Below are 19,240 nucleotides of genomic sequence, written 5' to 3'. Positions count from 1 at the left end.
TTGCATGTGTATTGTCGTCATGTGACTGCCCCTCCACTCACCTGCAATACATGCCGAGGAATGCCAGGTGTCCCATTCTACGCTCTTCTGCCCGTTCTTAAGCTCTGACAGTCCTCGGGGCTCCGTACAGGACTGGGCGCACAAAGGCACGTGGTCCAACCCAGCTGTTGATGTGGCTCCTGTGGCTTGGACTGGCGCAGTCTCCAGCCGTCATGTTTGCACAGGACGTGTTCTTAACCCCTGAGCCATTTCTCTAGCCTGATTTTTCTTCTTGGTTGAGTCACATTTGGAGTCACATCTTTCTGTTTCTTTGTATGCGTGATAATTTTATTGTGTGTAGATATTTTAGATTTTACATATTAATAAACTTTCTAGATTCTATTGCATTTTTAAAGAGAACTGAACTTTGTTATTACACACATTGTAATTACCTCCAAAGAGTTTTAATCCTTTTGAAACTTGTTCAGGAAAGCCTTAACTATTGTGTTGTTTACTCTGTCACTCAGTGCCCTTGAATTGTGATATCTATCTTCTTAACTCAGTAAGACTGTCGCCTCTGCTTGGCTTCCACTGTGCACCAGGTGCTGCGGCCTAGAAACTGCCTCTGCGCAGGCAGCTAAGCCAGCTATAGGCTCAAGTGAGGTTTCACTTTCTTTCAGCATCAGTCTGTGCTTCCTGCTAACCGATGTCTGGGCGCTTCCTATAGATTTTAATATTCTATGAAAGAGGGAAACTGTTATGGGGCTCAATAGCGCCCCTAACCAATCAGAACAGTCAGGCGTGGAGTAGAGACTTCTACCAATGTTATTGGTTTCCTTGAGGAACATTTTTTTTTTTCCTGAAAATATTTTGGACATTTCTCTTCTTTTGCTTCACTTGTGGGATGTTCATTGAATCTGGTTAGTATTTTGGGCAAGAATAACTGGCTTAGCTCTGTTCTGCCTTTCACTAGGAGCAAACCTAAACGGAGGCTTATCTCAGATCTAGGGGATTCAGTGTGCTTGCTGCACTTGAGGTGCCTGTGAAATATCCACTTAGACATGTTTCATAGACATTGGGTAGATGGGGCTGGAACTCACAAGGAATCCCGAACAGAATATGTAAAGATAGTGGGTACATTAGTTATTTTGCTTGTTGCTCTGACAAAATTCCTAACAGAAACATCTTGAGGAAGGAAGGATTTATTTTGGTTCACACTTTGAGGGTACAGTCCATAGTGGCAGGAAAGCATGGTGGAGGGAGCAGGAGGCAGCTGCTCATCGTATCTGTAGTCAGAAAGGAGAGAGGGACTAATGCTCAGCTCATGTTCTTTTTATTCAGTTTGGGACCCTGGCCCATGGAATGGTGTTACCACATTAGGATGCATCTTCCCATCCCACTTAACCCAATCTAGAGTCTCCCTAATAGACATATCAGGAGGCCTGTCTCCTAGGTATTTCTAGATTCTGTCAAGTTGATTTTTTTTAAAACTTTTTATTGACCACTTCCATAAGTATAGGCAATAAAACATGATAATTCTCTCCCTCCACTCCCATTCTCCCCCTTTAAAATGCACCCTTTCATTTTGATGTCATCCTTCACATTGATAAATAATATTAACATCACAGCTGTGCTTGGTGGGGGACTGATGAGACAGATCCCTGGAAGGTCGTGTCTGGCATGCTGAAGAAACACTAACTGAGTGAGTTAATGAATTTGTGAATATCCACCATTCTTTTTTTTAACCTGTATTGACAATTTCAATATAGGTAATAATGTATGTTGATCATTATTTCTTCCTAATACCTTCTTTTGTCCTCCCTATCCACTTTCCACTGAACCTCTTCTTACTTTCCAACTAGTTCCTGTTTTATTTTGATGTCATTTTTTTCTCCATTATCTATGACAGAACGTTGATGGTTCTAATATTGTGCAAGTCTTGTACAGGAAATGACAGCCTCTGTGAGTGCATGCAATGGTCACTTCATGTCTGGAAGACAGAGTTCCAAAGCATTCCTCTCCATCCTCTGGCTCATATATTCTTTTCATCACTTCTTCTGCAATGTTCCTTAACCCAAGGAGGGGGCTTACGTTTAGCACCGAGCACCTAACAGTCACTTATTCTCAGCACTCTAGCAAGTTTTGAGTCCATACAATAGTCACAGCCATCTATTAAAAGAAAAGCTTCTTTAGTGACTGGAGTGCTCAGCACTGCAGTATCTCGATCACACCTTCTGAGGCTCAGGGTCTAATGCAGAAAAGGTGGCGGAAAGACTGTAAGAGCCAAAGGAAGGGTAGGATTCCTTACAACGTGCTCCCCCCAGACACAAACTGGCCTGGATATCCATGACCTCACAGTGCCTGACACTACCTACACAAGACCATCATAACAGGAAGAAAAGATCATGACATCAAAATAAAAGAGACTGATTGAGAGGGGAAAGAGATATGATGGAGAATGGAGTTTCAAAGGGGGAAGTGGGGGGAGGGAGGGAATTACCATGGGATATTGTTTACAATCATAGAAGTTGTTAATAAAAAATAAAAAATAAGCTGAATGTGGTGGTGCACACCTTTAATCCCAGAACCCGGGAGGCAGAGGTAGGAGGATTACCAAGAGTTCAAGGCCACCCTGAGACTACAGAGTGGATTCCAGGTCAGCCTGGGCTAGAGTGAGACCCTACCTCCAAGAAAAACAAAAACAAAAACAAAAAACAAAAAACAAATTAATTAACTTAAAAAATATCAAGGAAATGTTCCAAAAGAGAAAAAAAATAGTTTTTTTGTTTTGTTTTGTTTTCTGAGGCAGGGTCTCACTCTAGCTCAGGCTGACCTGGAATTCATCTGTAGTTTCGTGGTGGCCTTGAACTCACAGCGATCCTCCTACCTCTGCCTCCCGAGTGCTGGAATTAAAGGCGTGTGCCACCATGCCCGGCAAAATTAGCTTCTTTGACCAAGGGTGAGAGCAGTATTATGTTTGTACATAAATGTAAATATTTAGGGGGCCATTTGGTGGTCACAGTTTATCCATCTAGCCATACTACAGCAGTAGCTTCCCTGCTAGGGCCTGTGACTTTCCTAGGCATAGGCTTTTGACTAGATTATCAGTAGTAGGCATGAATTCCCTCCCATGGAATGATTATCCATCATTTTTTTTTTCTTTTTTTTTTGGTTTTTCGAGGTAGGGTCTCACTCTGGCTCAGGCTGACCTGGAATTCACTATGTAGTCTCAGGGTGGCCTCGAACTCTCAGCGATCCTCCTACCTCTGCCTCCCGAGTGCTGGGATTAAAGGCGTGCACCACCACGCCCGGCTTATCCATCATTCTTAACTGAAGGCAATTCTGCACACCAGGACTCATTCACACATATCTAGAAAGGGAAATTAATTTCTTTTTCTTTTTTTTCTGTTTTTGTTTTTTTTGTTTTTTGAGGTAGGGTCTCACTCTGGCTCAGGCTGAGGGAAATTAATTTCATTATGAGTTGGTCATTCCTTGCCACTGCTTCATTTGCATCTGACTCTTCTTCATTTTTGCTTATAATAATATTGTGAACTTCTTTTAAAGTAAAAGGTATGCAGAACAAAGATACTGCTGCTTGCTTGCTGAGAAGTTACACCTGTTATTATGAGTACAATTAATACTACTCATATTATTCAATCACAGAAATATCTAATTTCCAAGAGGTTATATAAAGTAATAGAAGTAGTGTGAAAAATGTTATAGTAAGAAATAGAGGAGCTGGTTCTAATAGACAGGAAAGGAAAATTGTGATACTGATCTGACTTTATGAATTTTATGACAGAAGATTTTAGCAACTCCTATTAACATTTATATGTAACCTTAATTTCAAAAAAGTTTTTAAATAGACATAAGAGCTTATGTACATTCATATAAATTTGGTATATTAAGAGCTTTCACTTGTTATCAAAAGAGAAACAAATTGACCTTTTTATTGATATTGAATCAAATTTGTCTGCCCACTTGGAAGCTTTAAGATAATAAAATGCTCAATTGCGTTAGGGCAAATTCTGCTTGAGTTAAGGATATTGAATATGAAACAGGCATTTAAAAAGTCAAATAAACAGACAGGTTTGTTTCAAGTGGTAGATCATTCTACTATGACTCACAAGCAACTTACATTTCAGATGGATAAACTGACTTAAAAGAAAATCTTTTGCCTAGAATTTAGAATTTTATTGAAATATTAGAAGCAAAGTAGAAGCTGGAAATGTATTCTCTGGGAAGGGGTGAATATTGAAAACTCTAATTGGTATTATGATGCCACTCCTCTGTTAACCTACTAAGACAGCATGGATAGATGAGTGTTCTTTTTTTTCTTTGAAAATGAGTTAAACTTTTAATGTAATATAAAGGATGTCAAGACAACTGTGTTTTATTGGCATTACCTGTATCCATCTATAGACTACCAGAATGTTTAATAAGCTTGCTGTGGATTTAATTGTCCACTCTAGTATTTCCATTTATTTATACAACCAGTAAGTATTGATTAAACACACGATATATGTGCCTTATGCTGATTTGACTTCTGAGAATTCACCTTTAAGAGGCTTACTTTCAAGTTGTTAGGGAACAAACAGAATAAACACACTAACAAACAAAATAATATCATAAAACAATAAATGTTGTGAAGAAAATTTGAGGCCATGGGATAGGAATGATCAGAATAGTGTGGCCCAGGGAAGCTTTTCTGAGAAACATCAAGCTGAGATGATAAAGAGAAAGCCATTAAAAAAGTGGATGAAAGTGGCCTTAATGGACAAATTTAAAAGCCCTGCTGCAAGAATAGATTTGCAAAGTTCAAAGGAATACTGCAAGGAGAGAGAAAGAAAGAGAGAGAGAGAAAAAAAGAGAGAGAGAGAGAGAGAGAGAGAGGGAGAGAGAAGGGGAAGGGGGGGGAAGAGGGAGAGAGGTTATTTGTACCTGTAGCTTTGTTGAGGTGTTACTGGTGAACAGTAGACTTCCCAGTACTGATTTTCTAGGGTTCCCCCCAACTCTGGTTGTCTGGTTTATGGAATCTGTGATGGTTAATCTCTGGTTGTCAACCTGACAGGATTTAGAATCACTTGTGTATGGAAACAAATCTTCTGTTTTGTGGGCTGGGATTTTCTAGATTACATTAATTGAAGAGGGAGGAGCCACAGTAACAGTAGCTGGCGCCGTTCCATGGGCTGGGTTCCCAGACCGTATTAAAAAGAGAAAGCTGGCTGAGCAGGAGCATTAATCCCCACTCTGCTGCCTCGCAGGGACTGAATGTGATCGGCCCCCGCTTTCCCTGCCATGGTGGGCTTTGCCTTGAAACTGTAAGCTAACAGTAAAGCTGCCCTCCGTGAGCTGCATATGGTCGGTGTTTTCCCCCAGCAGTGAGAAAGTCTTCACATAGGATTCTCTTTGTTCAAGTATGTGTGCTCAGAGTTCCTCTTTATAAGAACGCCAGTCATATTAGATAGGTGCCTATATGATTTCATCTTTATTACAATCTGAGGTAGGATTTTACACAGAAATTTGGGGGCCACACAACCATAACACTTCATATATATGAAGTGATAGGGAGAGGTATATCCTGTAACTAATTATATAACCAAGATAATCTCTTCTCCACCTCTGAAAGTTTCCTCTCTCCATTGGTAATCCCTCTCCCTTGTCTGTGCTCTTTCTGTTTTGTGAGTAATTTGTATTTCCTATAAAGAGAATCATAATTCATGAAATTTTTTTTTTGCCTGGATTTTCTCACGTAGATTAAGTTTTTTTGAAATTCATTGATGTCATTGCTAAGAAATAGTTTATCCCTATTTATTACTGATAAGTATTTCATTTTATGTATGTGTCATGATTCATTTACTACCTGTGGCTGGCCATTTGGGATGTTTCCAGTATTTGGCTCTTATAAATAAGGCTTCTGTGAATGTTTGTGAACAAGCTTGTGTATAGAGGTATACTTTTATTGGTCTTGAATAAATACTTATGAGTGGAGGGGCTAGATTATATGATATATATTTAACTTTTAAACTGTCCATTTATACCATTTTATACTTTCATCAGCAGTGGAAGGTAATTTCAGGTGTTTCACATAATTCATAACACTTTGTATTATACACTTATACACTTTTAAATTTTAGGCCTTCTAAGAAGTGTGCAGTGTTATGACTTAAGTCCTAATTTGCATATCCTGCAGACAAATGCTGAATATATATTATAGATAGATAGATAGATAGGTAGATAGATAGATAGATATAAATATAGATATAGATAGATATTTTGTTTTTTCGAGGTAGGGTCTCACTGTAGACCATGCTGACCAGGAATTCACTGTGTATTCTCAGGGTGGCCTCGAACTCACAATGATCCTCTTACCTCTGCCTCCTGAGTGCTGTGATTAAAGGTGTGCGCCACTATGCCCAGCTAAATGCTAAACATTTTTATATGTCTATTTCCAATCTGCTTATGTTGGTGAAATGTCTGCTTGAATCTTTTACTCACTTTTCAAATAAGGTAACTTTTATATTTTATTTTATTTTTTGTTTTTTTGAGGTAGGGTCTCATTCTAGCCCAGGTTGACCTAGACTTTACTAGGTAGTCTCAAGGTAGCCTCGAACTCACAGTGATCCTCGTGCCTCTGCCTCCCAAGTGCTGGGATTAAAGGCGTGCGCCACCATGCTTGGCTTATTTTTGTAAGATAACTTTTGTTTATTTACTTTTTTTTGAGGCAGGGTCTTAATCCAGCCCAGGCTGACCTGGAACTCACTCTGTAGGCCTAGGTTGGCCTTGAACTCATGGTGATCCTCCTACCTCAGCCTCTTGAGTGCTGGGATTAAAGGCATCTACCACCACATATGGCAATTTTTGTAATTACAGGTTTTTGGTGTGTGTATGTGTGGTGTATGCATGTGTATGCAAATGTACAGGCCCATGCACATGTGTGTGTAGGTCGGGGGGGGGGACACCAAGTGTCCTCCTCTATCATTCTTCTACCTTACTTCCTTAAGGCAGGGTCTCAGTAAACCTGGCACTTGAATCATCTTTTTTGGTTAGACTGGCTGACCAGCGACCCCCAGTGAGCCTCCTGTCTCTGTCCCTGTCAGTGCTAGGGTTATAAACATGCGCAACCATACTGACTTTTTCCATGGGTGCTGGGGATTGAACTCAGGTCCTCAGTGCTAGGGTTATAAACATGCGCAACCATACTGACTTTTTCCATGGGTGCAAGCACTTACCCACTGAGCCACCTCCCAGCTTTTTATATGTTCTTCATACAAGTTTTTCATTTCATATGATTTGCATTCTTGTTCTCTTAAAATATATTTTAAAGAGAGAGGTTCTTAATTCTAAGTCAAATTTATCATTGTTTAAAATGGGGGATCCTGCTCTTGGTGGTGTTTCTAAGAACTTTTTACCTAACCCAAGTGTTGCCTCACAAAATATTTACTCTCTGCCATCACCCAGAAGTTTTATAATTTTAGCTTTTATTGTTCATGTTAGCATTTGTAAATGTGACTAGCTACTCATTTCTTCATAAGGGTAACTTAATAATTCCAATAACATTTGCTGAAAATACTCTTCTTTCTTTACCTAATTGCATTTGCATCTTTGTTAAAAAAAACAAACAACCTTTGATTTTATGTGTATGGGTTTATTTCTGTATCTCTTTTGTTACACTGGCTTATTTGTCTTTGTATTACTTTCTTTCTTTTCTTGTTTATTTTTCTAGGTAGGGTCTCAATCTAGCTCAGGCTGACCTGGAATTCACTATGTAGTCTCAGGGTCATCTTGAACTCATGGTGATCTTCCTCCTCTGCCTCCTGAGTGCAGGGATTCAAGGCATGCCCCATCACACCCAACTTGAATTATTTGCCTCAATACCACTTTCTTGACACCATTTTATTTACTAGAATTTTATAATTAATCTTGAAATCAGCCAGTGAAAATTCCTCCAGCTTTTACTTCTTTTCCAGTTTCTTTCTTTTAAAAAAATATTTTTGTTTTATTTATTTGAGAGAAAGAGGGAGACAGAGAAAAAAAAACACAGGGCAGGAGGGACAGAATGGGTGCACCAGGGCCTCCAGCCACTGCAAATGAACTCCAGATGCATGTACCACCTTGTGCATCTGGCTTATTTGGGTCCTGGGGAACTGAACCGAGGTCCTTTGGCTTTGCAGGCAAGTGCCTTAACCATTAAGCATTCTCTGCAGCTCTAGTTTCTTTTGACATTCTGACTTTTTGCACAAGAATTCCAATATCCTGAATGTTTTTACCTAGCAGTTTTAAAGTTTCAGGTCTTTCACTAAAGTCTTTGATTCATTTTGTGTGTATATATGTGTGGGTAAATGTGCATACATGTGCATGTGAATTGCAGAGGTTCATATTGAGTGTCTTTCTCATTTGTTCTCCTTGTTCTTTTTTTAACACAGGACTCTCAGTAACCCAGACTAGATAGCCCCAGAGATCCTCCTGTGTCTACGCTTCCAGTAGACACTGCTGGGCCCAGCTTTTCTGTAGGTGATGAGGATCTGAGCTCAGGTCCTCATGCTTGTGCCACAGGCTGGCTATCTTGCAAGCTCTGCTGATCCATTTTGAATTGATTTTTGTACAAGGCAAGAGGTAGGATTGAGTTTCATTTTTCCACAGGTGAATACCCAGTTTTTATAGCTTCACTTATTGAAAAAGCTATCTTTTTTTTTTCCATTGTATATTTATGACACCTTTGTCAAAAATTAGGTGGCTCTGGAATTTGAGCATGATATTGAATAAGTGTGTTTGCAGTCTTTCCACAATTGGTGAAACATTAGCTATAGTGTTGTGGATAATCTTTGTTATGTTGAGATAATTTCCTTTTCCACATTTCTCCAGTGCTTTTATCAGCAAGCAGTGTTGGCTTGGTTAAAGGCCTTTTAGCATCTATTGAGGATCATGTAATTTTTGCGTTTGAATCCATTTTTATAATTTTTGCTTATTGGTGTTTGAGTTTAGTATTTTCTTGACCTTGTTCTCCATGCCTGATATTCTTTCTTTTGTTTAGCCTAGTGTATGGGTGATATTTTCTACTGTGATTTTATTTTGATGCATTAAAATTTTCATTTCGAATGTTTCTATCTGGTCTTTTTTTCAAAGTCTCAATTCCTTTGCTAAATTTTTCTTCTATGTTACCTATTTTCCATCCATATTTCTGATTTTCTTATATTTTTTTGAGGCAAGTCCAACAGACTTCTTTTTTTTTTTTTTAAATGAGAGAGAGAAGGAGAAAGAAAAAGATTGAATTGGTGCATCAGGGCTTCCAGCCACTGCAGTTGAAGTCCAGATGGTTGAGCTGCCTTGTGCTCATGTGTGACTTCACATACTGCATCATATTGTGTGTCTGGCTTATGTGGGACCTGAACAGTTGAACATGAGTCCTTAGGCTTCACAGGCAAATACCTTAGCCACCAAGCCATCTCTCCAGCCCAGATTTTCTTATGTTTTTGCCAGCTTTTTTCTATATATTGCTAACTTTCATCTCCAAGGCCTGGAGGGAATTAATCTGATTATTTGTATCTACTTTTATTTTTACTCATAATTATTTGAAATCCTCATCAGGTATTTTTCCCATCTTAGTATCTTTATTAGAATCAGTAGTTGAAGAGTTATGGTCTTTTGAAGGAGTAATATTACCTTGCTTTTTTACATATTTAGTCTGTCTGTGATGTGATTTGTTGGCTTGATTAATATTTTTGGTTTTATTTGGAGGATTATCTATTTGGTTCTAAGTCTTGCAAGTCCAGGCCCTAGTATTATTCATCAAGGAAAAAATGAACTTATAACAGCAACAACATGAAATCATAACTATCTTTAGAATCAATTAATGCCTTCTAATGCATCACCAATGACTACAAACCAGAAAACAGCAAAATGTACTACTTAGAATGTGCTATGATTATCAATATTATTTAGAGCAAATGTAAAAATAGTAAATGAGTGAGATTAAAAAAAGAATCTGGGAAGGAGAAAACAGGAAAAGCAAGGGTAAAGAAAGAACAAGAGGAAGATCTGAGAAGATTGTGATAAAGGAGAAATAGCAAGAAATCATAAAAGATTAAAAAAAAAAGAAAAAAACATGAGGATTTCAGGGTCAGACCATTGGCTCAGTGGCTGAAGGTACTTGCTTGCAAAGCCTGTTGGGCCTGGTTATATTCCCCAGTATCCATGTAAAGCCAGATGTATAAAGTGGTCCATGTATCTGGAGTTCATTTGCAGGGGCAGAAGACCCTGTTATGCCCATACTCACTCTCCCTCTGCCTCTTTCTCTCTGCCTCTATTTCTCTCAAATAAATAAAATATTAAAAATGGATTCCTACTCATAGGAAAGATTACAAACAATTACATATATTTGGAAAGGGGAACAAAAAATAAAAATGTGAACTTATTTTTTGAAACAATAACAAATACTATTAATGGTATAGTAGAGAGAAAAGTTGGGGGAAAACACAGAGGGCAACCATAAAAAAGTTAAAAAGGAAAATTAAAAATAATGAAAAAAGAGTAAACAAAATCAGATGAATTAAGTTAGATGTGGTGCACTCCTATTTAATCCCAGCACTCAAGAGGCAGAGGTGGAAGGATTGCTGTGAGTTTGAGGGCACCCGGGGACTACAAAATACATAATTAAAACAAAAAGTCGAATTTCAAGTGGAAAACCGCACAAAGAGGAAAGAAAGAAATCAAGTGTTGGAGTAGCTTCTTACTGACTCTTCAAAACCTGGCAACTTCTAGATATATGCATGGAAGTGGTGAAGGTCATTTTATCTGTGGACTCTTGTCTTTCCTGTGGCTTTTACTGGTGTTGAGCCTGGGCTGTCCATCAAAGGCGTCTTTGCTTTATAGTTTTCCTCCTTTGGGTACTGGGGCCTCTACAGTGAGCTTTGCAGAGTGGACTAGGCAGGTGCATTCACCCTTCTGAGACTTACCAGACCATATCCCTCAGGGAAGTTAATGTTCTAGCTGAGGGTGTGTGTGTGTGTGTGTGTGTGTGTGTGTGTGTGTGTTATTGTACTGGGACTGTGAGAAGCAGCCACAGTGTTGAGATCAGTACGGGTGGAGGACTTAAGTTTTTATTTTCAAGACCTCCTGAGTATTAGTTTTTGCTGCAGTGCTTTGGAGTTCTATAGCAGTCAATGGCAGGTAGGTGGCTCCAGTGTTGAGCCATCTTTTGAGTGTAGACTCTGGGTTACCCTTAGTCAATGAGTTCTGCTCCTGGCCACTAGAGTAGATGTGGAGGTACCTTTCTGAAGCAGTTACCTTCTCATTCCTGGGGAGAGACACCTGACCAGAAACTGCTTATGGGAAGAAAGGGTTTTGTTGGGATATAAAATTTAACTTTTAACCCACTCCATATGTGCCTTACTGGTGCAATGTTAATCCCCAGAAGTAGATATGTTTCATTAATCTTATATACGCTGTTTTCCCTACATTCTTTGCTGTTCTGTTTTCTTTAAGTTAATATGTTTGTTGACTACTCGGCTAGGCAGTACTTTGCCCTCTCTGCATGTGATATTGGCAAAACTCCTCTCTCCTTCCTTTTGATAGGGAATCCCAGTGCTCACTTTAATGTCTAAATGTCTCTGATGATTGGTCTTTAAAAACAATCCCCAAGTATACTCTAAGTTCCTTAGTTACCTACAACTTGAACATCCTCGACAGCAAACAGATGTGTTTTCCTTAATAAAGGAGGACTCCTTTCAAGTGTGCAAGTCTCTGGTCATAATTCTTTTTTTTTGGGGGGGGGTTGAGGTGGGGTCTCATTTTAGTCCAGGCTGACCTGGAATTAGTCTCAGGGTGGACTCAAACTCATGGTGATCCACCTACCTCTGCTGGCGCCACCACGCCTGGCTCAGAATTCATTCAGTAAGGTCACTCAGTTATAGACTTTATCTGAGATTGTATTTCTGCAACACCATCCACAGGGTGTATTTCTAGTTTACAGGTTTTTTGTTTTGGTTTGTTTTTCTAAGGTAGGGTCTCTCTCTAGCCAAAGCTGACTTGGAATTCATTATGTAGTCCCAGGGTGGCCCCGAACTCACAGTGATCTGCCAACCTCAGCCAGCGCCACCATGTCCAGCTGGCTTACAGTTTTGAGGGGAAGTCTTATCATGTCAAGGAAAGCATGGCAGGGACAGCCAGCTGGTTATCATCACACCTTATCACATTAGCAGAGAGAAAGACAGAGGAGTGAGGGAAGCATGGCCCCTCCTTTGTAAGCTGCATGGTTGAGTTTCATTGGTGTTTTAGGATTTGAGAACACTTTGCAGAAGTGATACATTCTTAGATTAGCCATGGAGAATAGAGTTCCTCTATCTATCTATCTATCTATCTATCTATCTATCTATCTATCTATCTATCTATCCATCTACCTACCTACCTACCTATCTTCTATCTGCCATCTATCTATCTGAATCTTCTAGTACTACACATATAAATCTATCATTTATCTATCTATCATCAATCATTTATATATCTACCATTCCTCACTTTTGCTTTCTGTCCATCAATGTTGCTTGGCCATGTTGAGTTCTCTGACACTCTTTTAGTTCTGAGGGCCAACAGGCTTAACAATCTTTCCTTGTTCAATTAAAGTCTGTTAAACGTAATTTTTCCTCAAGCTTTTCTTTAGCTCTACCTTGACTTCACCATTATTCCCCAGAGAGATTTACCTATGCCAGGAGTCTTTTTTTTTTTTTTTTTTTTTGTAATTGAACTTCCATTAAGGTAGGAGGATTGCTGTGAGTTTGGGGCCAGCCTGAGGCTACAGAGTGAGTTCTAGGTCAGCCTGCGCTAGAGAGAGATTCTGTCTCTTCATCAATAACAATAAACAAGGCTACATTACCTAGAAACAAACAGGTTGTTAGTAAACCATAAAAATATCTGGTGTCAAACCTGGTGTGGTGGCACATGCCTTTAATCCCAGCACTTGGGAGGCAGAGGTAGGAGGATCGCCATGAGTTAGAGGTCATCCTGAGACTCCATAATGAATTCCAGATCAGCCTGGGCTAGAGTGAGACCCTACCTCAAAAACAACAACAACAACAACAAAAAAAAAATAAACAAAAAAAACCAATCTGGTGTTATTTCACATCTACCATAGGCTCAAGTTTTTATGTGTTTTCTCTAATTATCTTACAACCACTAATCATAAATGGTTTTAACCACTAATCATGGAAAGGAGTACAAAAGTGATGGTTTCTCAGGTAATCCATAAAAGATGAATAGAAATTAGGTAAAATGAGACATAGAGTGATGGATTAGGCAGGTGTTCCCTCAGCTGGAATGGAATATAAAAAAACTGGAGACAACAAATAATGTGATTACCTTGAGGATTCAGTTTATTTTACCTTAAAAAAAACAACCCAGAAAACATATAGTAAATGGAAAAAGGTTGTGGCTTAAAGATAGAGGGAAGGTGGGAGATGGGAACAGATAGAACCAGAGAGCTAAAAAGAAAATGAGGGGCTTTTAAAATGGTTCCACATCTGTACTTCTTCCTGAGGATATTTAGAAATGCCTAATGTGTTTTTAGAATGTTTATTTATATTGAGGAAAAGTGGCTTAAAGGAGTAAAATGTTGAGATCGAGAAAAAATATGCATTGGGTTTAAGAGTTGAATAATTAATTTATCTATTGTACAGCCACCTATGCATCTAACATTGACTGCCCACTAGATATTGGGCATGGTGGCTAAATATTTATTAAATAAATATGTGCTATAAACTAACTATTATTTATTGATCCCCTATTAGGTAACAGACACTGTTAAGTGCCTTCTAGAAATAGTGATGTTGCTTTTTTATTTCTGAGACAGAGTCATGCTATTTAACACAGTCTGGCCTTGAACTCTCCATCCTTCTGCCTTTGCCCCCAGTGTGCTGGGATTACAGGCATGCACCACCATGCCTTTTAATAGGTAAGGAAATTAAAGTAAGATAATGCCATGCATGCAAGTGGCATAGTTGGTTAATGCCAGAGCCTCAATTTGAGCTCAAGTCAGTCTGACATCCTGTCAGATTATTTTTGTTGTTGTTGTTATTTTATTTATTTTAGAGCGACAGAGAAAGAGGCAGAGATAGAGAGAATGGGCGTGCCAGGGACTCTAGCCACTACAAACAAACTCCAGATGTGTGCGCCCCCCTGTGCATCTGGCTAAAGTGGGTCCTGGGGAATTGAGCCTTGAACCGAGGTCCTTAGGCTTCACAGGCAAGCGCTTAACTGCTAAGCCATCTCTCCAGCCCAATCCTGTCAGATTTGACCATGTCACTCAAACAAAATTTCACACATGCCAATGACTTTAAAAATCCTAATAAGAAACAGTAAAATATTTTAAGCTAGTTAAAAAAGTTAATTAGCAATACATGGGCTAATTGGTCTAGATTTCTGAGAAAAAAGTTACCTTTACTTTGTAGATGAGTAATTTTAGATGTCTGTACATGAACAGTTGGGGACAATTTGGAGCTCTCAGGCCCCAAATAAATTTTCATTCCCAAGACTTTTTTCATAATTTTCCCAACTCTGTGCCTATCCTTTATTAATATTAAGAGATATTAAAGAGGATATATTTGAAATAGGAGAGAGGAAGATGCATGCTGCAATAATCTCTGAGTTTCTAGGGGAAGATATTGTGAACTTGTTTGTTCAAACATACTTTATTTGGGGTTCAGTATGAATTTTCAATAGATGTTCTTCAGATAAGAAAGCAGCAATTCAAATGCAATTATATAAACAAGAAGATCAGAGGGGAATTATCCTGAAGGGTATAAAGTGAGCAGAGAGCCTGAGTCAGTGCGGCGTCAGCTCACCAATGCAAAGTAAGGTAGGTGTCCAGAGTGAGCTCCTGCGAGATGAAATGTTTCTATTACAATTTTCTTTACTTTTCACATTTGGAGCATTTATTGAAGATTTTAGGTGCTGAGAGATACTTTTCTTTCATAGGCTCTCAAGTCTTAATTATTACTCCAAATCATCCTGAAGTGAGTTCAGATATGTGAGCTTCATATATAAGAATAAGGATAAGGCAAAACTCCACTGACCTAGAGGGCAGAAACAATTGCTCAGGTTCCCAATGAAGGATGAATGTTGTGCATGACTCTCTCCTGCTTGCATTTCACTGTCTTTATCACTTGTGTAATCTGCATATTAAATCTTCTCAATTGCTACTGGTCATCTTTAATGAAAATATACTTACTTCTTGAGAGTTTTAGAGTAAATTCAGTTTTGAGACCTACAGAGGTAATATAATTTGCACGACAATAGTTTTTTAGTGATTTAATAGCAAACCCTCTTAGACAGTATCAAAGTAACACACTTGATTACTATTGTCCATTTTTTCTCTCTCTGGAAACATATTCTGTTTCAGTGAAATTATTGGATTGTTCATAGGCTGGCAAAATGATTCTTTTTATAGTATAGTAAAGAATTGAGAGAGAAAGGCTAGTGATAGATAGTAGCAGAGCAGAGAGCAAAGTGCCTCAAAGTGAAAGCAGTGAGAGCTTGATGAAGGAAAAGCAGAAAGAGGAGCAAAGCAAAGAACACGGCGCAGAATGCGGACAAGCGTGCGAAGTGCGGACGCACAGTCTGCTGGAGAGGGCGGCTCTTCGCTCAGGCGCTGCCTAAAGCCACACTCGGGAAGTTATTAATGATGAGTTGCAAAGTGGCAGTTAGTTACAGAGTTTCTATCCAGGGGACAGCAGAGAAGACATTGTGGCAGTTAAACAGGAAGGCATTAACGCTGATTTACATAGGGCTATACAGTTATACCATCTTTCTTTTGTAGAGTTCACATGTATTATTTTAATCTTTTTATGACTTTAGGCAGAAATATGTGGAAAATGAGGGCACGAGAATATTACACCGTTAAGTTATACACAATGCAGCAGGATTCTAGATGACTAACTCTTGGATTGGAATCTGAGGCTCATTTACCACAGAATCCGAAACTATTTGTGCTGCAGAATTTCATGGTCATGTTTTGGTTCTAAACCTTTCTTTTTATTTTAGATGAAGAAATTAAGATCTAGAAAGATCACATGGGTTTTAGAATTTCTAAAAACAAAGCAAAGGAGAAATAAGAGTTCTTTAAAAAAATTATATCCACAAAGATGCATAACTATTGACTGGTAATTTAGTAAGTTTTAATATTTCACTTTTGTAAGGTTAAACTTCTGTATTTATGAGCACTTCAAAAGTAGTATCTATTTGTTAATAAGGCAGCAATGGAGCAGGTCATCATAAGTCTTCATCCTACACTCTGTAAAAGGGTCAGGCAGGCTTGTCTTTGTTTTGCAGGTGAGGAAATAAAGCCCAGATGGGTGAGTATTTTGGTCAGTTCCTTAGGAGAATCATCTAGATCTGTGCCTCTATTATAATGGAACCAGCTAAGTATTTTACAAGGAGCTCCCATCTGTGAAATGCTTGAGCAAATCAGCATCCAGGAGTAAGGAGTTTCTCTGCTTTCAGGCTTAGACAAAGAGCAGCCACCTAGCATGAGTGAAACTCAGGGTTCAATCCCTAGCACTGAAAAAGAATAAAACCCTCCAAGGAATGCTCAAATATGCAATGATTTATTTAACAAAGTTTGCCAGAGGCTTTGGAGTATGTAGTTTTAAAATGCTATTGGGACATAATCAACAGATGTGAGAACATCTTGGATACTTTTTGATGATTAAATAGAATGTTTAGTGCATAGTAATTTAATAAAATAAACAAACAACTTTGTGTTCACAGATAACAATATTGCTCCAGTAAGGTGTGTATTTTCTTTGCTTACAATGATCCTTAAGAAAATAATAACCAAACATACCTAGCTAGTTGAGCAATATTAGTAAAATGAGAAAAATATCTTCTTAATCTTTGAGGTGATCAACCTACATCCAAAAGTCTGAAATTTGATCACTCTCTCTCAGTAGCAGAACCAAAATAATCATAAGTCATAACATCTCCCAGAACATTGTAATGCCTGTCAGCGAGCAGCTTCTCCATTAGACAGCACATGAGAACTTTGCTTCTGCCCGCAGTCCCTGGGCCCTCTGCTGTGTCCAAGCAGACAGAACATATTTGCCGGATCTGCCTAACCCATAAGGGACAGTTATTCTCCATTGTATCATGTTCAATGTGTCAAGCCATGTTATTTTTGCCTTCATGTTTTAAGATTATGAATCAATCCCACACATTTGTGTACAATAATCTTTTATTTCAACTCAATTTTTTCAACTTTAAAAGAATATCTTCAGGATTCAGAAGGGGTGGGGTGTTCCTAACTTTTTACCATTAGTAATCATTTCAGTTGAATTTTTCATGGCTTTCTCTAGCTTCTTGGTATCTCCCTTGATTAGTGATAGGTGGAATTATATACAGAATTGTATGCACTGAAATGGTACTGAAGTTTGTTTATGATTTTTCTTGGTGCCTTTAATTTTCTGATTATGTGAAAGGTTTGTTGGTTTTTTAAGCTATTAAGCAAAATTTTTAGAAACTTACAGCTCTGTGAAATCCCTTCCTGAAGACTATCTGTTAATTCTCACTCAGATGAGTACTTCATCACCTCTCCACTGAATGAGTTACACTTAGTTAACAAAGGAGTCACTGCCTTTGTCCTGCAGTGATGTTCTAGCTTTCCATTTCACCTCTGGGGATCACAGTGGCACTGGCAAGCCAGACCTCTGTGCTCCTATATTGTGCAGTTTGTTGACCATGGTCATGGTCATATCTATTGGAGTATATTGGAAGATTTGACAGCATTAGACTTGCAAAAACACCTCATATAGGGCCTAGAAGGAAGCCAGCCTTCATTGAATGGTTGTTTTATTTTTGGAATTTATATATGTTTTGTGAATGTGCTTCTGAATGTCCTGAGAGGATACATTTAATAGATTTAATAAGTTCTATAATTTTGTCTTTATTTAGCATGAGTGCTATCTTCCTGATGTCCACGCTTTTTGCTCTTGCATGTGGGCAAGCAGCATCATTTTGTATTCCTACTGAGTATACAATGTACGTCGATAGGAGGGAGTGTGCTTATTGCCTGACCATCAACACCACCATCTGTGCTGGGTATTGTATGACACGGGTACGTAGCTCACTGCACTTTAGTAATAAATGATATAGAGCACAAAGCAGGCCATTCCTTCTTAGACAGGAAATGAGACAAATCCTAACCCATTTTCCAAACCCATTGGCACTGACTCTTTAAAAACTAGAGCACACACTTTACAGCATTATTGGACTTACTCAGAAAAATTAATTTATAACAGTTTACCTCCCAGATTGATTTAAACCTTGTCTTGTTCTCATGATCAAGGATAGAAGAGAACAAGGTGCCACTTTTGTCTCTGGAGGACTAAATGTAGATGTGCTAAGTTCCTATTGGGGAATGGGACTAGAGAGTCTTCGAGTGAGATCTGTGTCAAAAGAATAGAAGTAAACTGGGTTTTATCTGTATCAAATACCTATATATTTTCTATAGCTTCTCATATCACATGATGTTTCCTTCCCGACTCTGTCCCCAGGATATCAATGGCAAGCTGCTGCTTCCCAAGTATGCGCTCTCCCAGGATGTTTGCACATACAGAGATTTCATCTACAGAACAGTAGAAATACCAGGATGCCCACACCATGTTGTGCCTTACTTCTCCTACCCTGTCGCTGTAAGCTGCAAGTGTGGCAAGTGTGACACTGACACTAGTGACTGTACACACGAGGCTGTCAAGACCAACTATTGCACCAAACCACAGAAGTCCTACCTGGTGGAGCTCTCTGCCTAACTTTAATGGCAATGTCATTTGCAGTTTGGTTAAGTGTGTTTACCTGGGCTAGAACTAATAAAATATCATATGTTTCACAATACTGTGTGTATACTTTGAATACTATTTCATCCATCCACACTACACCACATCCCCAGTAGCGTAAGAGAGCTAAAGAGACTTTAAAAAACAAGATGGGAAAGAGCCTTTCATGGCTTTCCCATAGTGCAGAGTGGAGGTGAAATGGGAGTTCAGGGGCAGGAGTCTTTTAAGTAGGCTTTCCTAACAGGGGACCATGAGGTTTGTCTAGAATAGAAAGGGAACGTGGAACAGCTACTCATGGAGAAAAAGCAACGGGGTGAAGCTGAGAGAACACATGGCATAGGGTACGAGAGACATCTTCCAGAGTCTAGAAGCAGGGTTGAGTGGAGGTGTGGAGAAAGGAATGCGTGAGTCCTGTCACAGAATACTTGATCCTCGTCATTCAA

The 19,240-nt window shown here is 38.9% G+C and overlaps 1 protein-coding gene across 1 annotated transcript; it reads left to right on the top strand.

Moving 5' to 3' along the window:
* The first annotated feature begins 5,330 nt into the window (after positions 1 to 5,330).
* Positions 5,331 to 18,773, top strand: Tshb (thyroid stimulating hormone subunit beta). Its single transcript, XM_045137984.1, has 3 exons — positions 5,331 to 5,396; positions 17,917 to 18,079; positions 18,519 to 18,773. Exons 2-3 carry the CDS (start codon positions 17,918 to 17,920, stop codon positions 18,771 to 18,773), a joined length of 417 nt encoding a protein of 138 aa, XP_044993919.1. The 5' UTR covers positions 5,331 to 5,396; position 17,917.
* Positions 18,774 to 19,240: the final 467 nt, after the last annotated feature.

The sequence above is a fragment of the Jaculus jaculus genome, chromosome 19, assembly GCF_020740685.1.
Source record: "Jaculus jaculus isolate mJacJac1 chromosome 19, mJacJac1.mat.Y.cur, whole genome shotgun sequence".
NCBI classification, from domain to species: domain Eukaryota; kingdom Metazoa; phylum Chordata; class Mammalia; order Rodentia; family Dipodidae; genus Jaculus; species Jaculus jaculus.
This window is presented reverse-complemented; position numbering and strand designations above follow the sequence as displayed.

Coding starts and splice junctions, on each gene's coding strand:
- Tshb (XM_045137984.1), top strand. CDS start 17,918: ATGAGTGCTATCTTCCTGATGTCCACGCTTTTTGCTCTTGCATGTGGG. Junction 18,080..18,518: donor CTGGGTATTGTATGACACGG/GTACGTAGCTCA, acceptor CTCTGTCCCCAG/GATATCAATGGCAAGCTGCT.